A 5,024-nucleotide genomic window follows, 5' to 3' on the forward strand; every position below is an offset into this window, starting at 1 on the left:
CCATACTAAATACAGGGAAGAGGGAGCAACTAATGCAATACCATTTTCTGCTAGATGAGTTGGGACTGTTGGCACTGTCTGGTGACAGATCGTAATGATTCTCCGTCTTTTTAACTGACAGCAAACATGTCCTGGGGAGCAAATGCCTCATGTAAATATGTAAGGGCCTGGGGAGAGCACAAGTGTCACACAAGGGCCTCCCATCAAAGGAGAGGAAACACAATGTCATTTGGAGTGTTGCTTCTTTGAAACTGCAACCACTCAGGAGCACAAAAGGAATGAACAGTAGGATTAATTCACTTAGCTATTGATCTCTGACACATACATTATCATTTAACATTATTAGAACAGCCAGAGTCTCATGGCTCATAGCTGGTGGGCACTACAGCAGAGACAACATATCCAAGCCTTTTCCCCCTCTTGTTGATGAGGTAAGTCTTAGCAGCAGATTCCTTATGGCGAACTCCTGGGGAAGGGTCTCCTTCTATGCAAAAATAGCCTAATGTCTGGACTAGTGACTCTGATCCTGTTCTCTACAGATAAACTCTCAGCAACTAATTAGTGGCCTGGATAACATGGGGACATACCCACAGAAATCCTATACAGAAAGCTGTCAGGGAGGGAAGGAAGAAAAAAGAATGGGCTTGATATAATTAAGTCTGGACATAGATGCACAGCCACACACACAGTATCTCAGCTAACCAGGGGAAAAGTTAACCAGGGGAGAAGTTCAAATACAGCCTCCCCTTATCTCCATACACATGAAGATCTACAACAATGGGAGAAGATAGGATATGGTGCAGGGAGATGTTAAGAGATTTTTCAGTAGTTTCATCACATGGAGCATGAGGTCTGCTCAGGGTCTTGAGTAATTTCTTTTCCAAATTAATCTGCGAAGGACTTTCTCATAACTAGCTCTTACAAAACCACCCTGCCCATGAGCAGATGGATGTAAGGGCCAAAAATAAGTGTCAAAGGTGATGAAGACCATGCTGGGATCTGTGGAGTCACCAGGTGACACCAGTAGAGATGCTGGCACCTTAGATGATCCCAAACTGGGCCAGCTCGTGCAGTTCCAGATGGCTGAAAGCTTCCCATGGGCAAATCACTGTGATATCTGCAAAAGAGAAAGAATGAGAAATGGGTTCTGGTTACTGCACTTCTTGGACTTTTGTATTAATAGGAAGGCTGATTTACTCAGGAAGTATTAGAGATGGGAAGAGCAAGAAGAATGAGGCTCCAATTGAAGGTTAAATGAGCAGATGAGCTCTTCAAATCTGGTACTACCTGCCAGGCTGAACCAGATCGGTGTATATCCTCCTGTGCCATCTTTATCTGTGAGCAAAAGCAAAGCTGCATTTCCTATAGTGTCTTCAGTGACTATGTAGACTGGTGTGAAAATTAATTCTGGTTATGTGGTTTCTCCTGTTATTATAAACTGCCTGTAGCCAAACTATAATCTTCTTGAAGACATGTGCAATCTTAAATCAGATGCTGTATAATTTGGTCTACAACAGTCAGGATCTGTAACTCATTGATAGGTGTAATTGTTATTGATACCTAAGAAGTTCTGATTTGCTACAGCTCATCCAGTGCAGGTTTGTCAATCCCAGATGGGTGCATAACATTCTTAAAATTAAGATTCTGATGATAACACAAATACTTATCCAGCTGGGATTTAGTTCCTGTGATTTTTGGTATTAATAGCTTGGCATTTGGCATTTCTTTGAGAACCTCATTCTGCTGAAATTCTTAGCCAGAGTATTAGTAGAAAATAAAGACAAACAAGCACATTTGCAGCCAAATGAAAGTATTCGGAAATTGAAACATGCCTAAATAGCCTTTCTGTCTTGTAGTGTATGTAAGCATAAACATGACCATGGCAGCTTGCAGAAGGAGTACTAGCCTTCTCTGGCAACCCTGAGAGCTGCAGAGAGGCCAGGGAGACAGCGAGGCCACTCCAGACAGTCCTCTCCCATGCTGAAGCATTACTGCGCTTGTATTAAAGCAGCGCAGGATAACAACATCCTGCAGCACTTACCTGTGCCCAGTCCCTCCATGCCTGGGATGTCATCTCCAAACCTAGGGGAGAAAAGAACAGGTAAGGGGTGAGTTTGGGCCAGCAGCACCCAGGAAAGGGGAGCTGCTCTGCACTCCCAGCCAGGGAAGAAGTGTGGATGGGAAGCAGATGAGAAGGAGCAGCTCCAGGTGGGAGAGCTGATGGCACCAGTGGGCAGGGAGAAGCCTCCTGGCTCCTCGCCCAAGGGAAGATGGTACTGCAGGAGCCCAGCTTAGCAGTGGGGAGACACTCAAGTAGCATAGTTTCTTTTCTCTCCAAAACACCCTTACCCTTTTACTCCTTTTTTAGGAGGCTTGCTCTTGAACTGCCTTGTCTGTCTCTGCTTGAATTTGGGAGGCCCCTTGCGTGGTGTAGTGGGACCGGTTGGAACATCTCCAGTGTTGAGGTTGGTGGCTGGTTTCTCACTCATTGCTGGGATGCTGTGTGTGGCAGGTGCACGCCTCTCTCAGATCCCTCTGCCTGCAAGATAATGGCAAGGCTGATGCAACACTCTGCTTAGCATTTCTAGGTATCAATAGTCAGGTGACAGAATTATGGCAAGTATAATTGTGAAGGGATTAAAGATAAAGATATTAAACATAAAGAAGCATTGTAATGCATACAAAGTAAGCAGGATAGCACTGCCTTTCATCCAGCAAGCTTGAATTAAGATGCCAAACAAAGGCATTTGAGCTAAGGACTGGTTCAGGATATGACTACTAGGAGCCACAAAGTTACTTAAGGCTGAGAGGAATATCCCGTCCTTGGGAATCATCATAATATACATTTCCTGTTCTTATACTTGTGCCTAAGCACTACCTTTTGGACACTGGTGGAGATGGGATCCTGAGCTAGATGGGTCCTCAGTCTGGGTGCAGCTGCAATTAGGGCCTCATGTTTGTCAATACCAACCTCAAGGGAAACAACACAGGAGCTTTAAAAGATTGTAAAGAAGGCTAAGGCAAAGCATTGGAGACTGTCTTCTAGACAGAAGTTAATTTAGGAGAGCAAAGCCTGTAACTTTCCCTAAGATATGCCCATTTGGGTATTTTTGAGCATTATATAACATGCACTGACCTCTTCTGCACCACACTGCACACAAGCCAAACTCTACTTCACAGGGGCTAAATAGTTATCAGGGAACAATTCTTCTGTGGGAGACATCTCTCCTGCCTCAGAGGGCAGAACTGCTGCATTCAGAACCCTTTGCTTCCTTCCTGGAGACAACAGCAATAACTCTCACCAGTGCTCAAGGGGGACCTTCCAGCCCTTCATCAAATTTTGTGCTAATCAGTATGCTAAAATGGTCTGACCAAGTCCATTTGCAGAACATAAATAATTGCCAACTTTTTCTCCCCTTCCTGAAGTCACATTCTTCCCCATGACCATTACATAACTCTTATTTCCAGGTGTTTGCCCCTGTGCAGCCAGGCTGATAGAATTGTTGATGGAATTAACTTCAGGATTTTCAGTCTAATCCCATTATGTCACCATAGTGCTCTAGCCTAATCTCCAGCATTGCCTGCAGTGACACTCTGGACTTTTAATCTCAGAACTATAAATGCCATCAAAGATTGTTTTGTTTTGTTTTGTTTTGTTTTTTTCTTATTCTGAAGACAGTTCATGTCTTTGACAGTCCTGAAAGAGCCAGAGTGCCAGAAAGCAAAGCCTGAGATGTAAGGAGAAAGACCATCCAAGCAATCCTCCCATGTCACTTCCTTATCAGTGCAAGGAGAAGAGCCATGTTTCTCTATGTGTGGCAGTTTGGGAATAGTTCACCCCTGACATCTTTCCATCTGTGCTGGCAGTAGGATGGATCTTAATGATAGCACCTAGAGGCATGCTAGTTCTTCTGTTGCTTACGGTCAGGCTCCTGTCTCAGCTGTAATATCCCGAGTAGGAGACTGGACAAGTTCCAACAGCCCCAAATGGAGCAGCAGATGGTTGTGTCTGCTGAAGTTTGCACAGATGCTATTCCCCTGTCTGTAACACAATGCTTCCTAAGCACACACTGTGCCCACAAACACAGGGATCAGCTCAAATCATAGAAGTTACTTATTTGGCTGCCATCTCTGTAGCCCAATACTTACAGTTTTACCCTCATTGCATGGTGGCAGGACAGGCAAACTCTGTCACCTTCATCTTTTACAGAATGGGAATGGAGGTGCAGTGATCAGTATGACCTGGACTGCACAGCAGGGAGGAGTGACAAATCTTTTGACTCACAGCTTTTTAGGGACAAGCTGAGAGCTGAAGGCAGTTTGGTTCCAAACCAAAGAGGGAATTCAATGCCTGACTGCTACTCAGGACCAGTGAAGAATTCAGATGGCACTGTCCTACAAAAAAATGCTTTGCAAGGGAAAACTGCTCCATGGCATGTCTGCTAATGCCCCAAAGTATAGTATTATGCTTCTGCCTCAGGTGCAGTTCTCATCAGTAGGGTGTCTGTCTCAGTGCTAGATACCCTTCCTAAACTACTGGAGACACACATCTACTTCTAAGCACTATGTTCATCTGACATGCCAAGATACCTGGCACCCCTCTCAAGGGCTACTCCCAGAAGGACCACAGAAGATATAAACAGGCTAACATTTCAAATCCTTTGAACTGGCACACAAAACTTGTAAGATGCATTTGAGCTCCATCTCCAAGTGAGTTCCTGCCTTACTTCACCAACCCCTGCTGTCTGCTGGCATACTACCTTAACCACAAAAATGTCTTTGAGGGTCAACTTCTCTTAGTTCCTTGAGTCTATGTCTTGCCCCTGGCTTTCACCGAATAGAGAAATAGCTAATGGGAAGACTCAGTCCTTGGAATTTCCTTTTCCCCTAATCTGAAGTAGATGTATCCACCTACCAGGTACTCAATCACCCAGGATTTGGTAGGAAAAAGGATCTGCCCAAATCACACTTCATCCCTTTTCTCTCACCTGAATCCAAGGAAGAGCACTCTGTTGGGTTTGGGG

At 44.7% G+C, this 5,024-nt stretch overlaps 1 protein-coding gene across 1 annotated transcript; it reads right to left on the reverse strand.

The window, feature by feature from the left end:
* Positions 1-533: 533 nt before the first annotated feature.
* On the reverse strand, positions 534-2,537 carry LOC104530449 (retinal cone rhodopsin-sensitive cGMP 3',5'-cyclic phosphodiesterase subunit gamma). The gene is made up of 3 exons (XM_010175030.1): positions 2,350-2,537; positions 2,042-2,082; positions 534-1,117 (listed from the first exon to the last, which is right to left on the reverse strand). The coding sequence occupies exons 1-3, from the start codon at positions 2,487-2,489 to the stop codon at positions 1,041-1,043; spliced, it is 258 nt and encodes an 85-aa protein (XP_010173332.1). The 5' UTR covers positions 2,490-2,537; the 3' UTR covers positions 534-1,040.
* Positions 2,538-5,024: the final 2,487 nt, after the last annotated feature.

The sequence above is a fragment of the Antrostomus carolinensis genome, unplaced genomic scaffold, assembly GCF_000700745.2.
Source record: "Antrostomus carolinensis isolate BGI_N321 unplaced genomic scaffold, ASM70074v2 scaffold29149, whole genome shotgun sequence".
In the NCBI taxonomy this organism is placed as follows: domain Eukaryota; kingdom Metazoa; phylum Chordata; class Aves; order Caprimulgiformes; family Caprimulgidae; genus Antrostomus; species Antrostomus carolinensis.

Bases quoted from the DNA above. Each gene is read 5' to 3' on its own strand.
- LOC104530449 (XM_010175030.1), bottom strand. From the start codon at position 2,489: ATGAGTGAGAAACCAGCCACCAACCTCAACACTGGAGATGTTCCAACC. The intron at 2,083-2,349 runs GTAAGGGTGTTT...TTTCTCCCCTAG, and splicing joins CCTAAAAAAGGAGTAAAAGG to GTTTGGAGATGACATCCCAG. The intron at 1,118-2,041 runs GTAAGTGCTGCA...TCTCTTTTGCAG, and splicing joins CATGGAGGGACTGGGCACAG to ATATCACAGTGATTTGCCCA.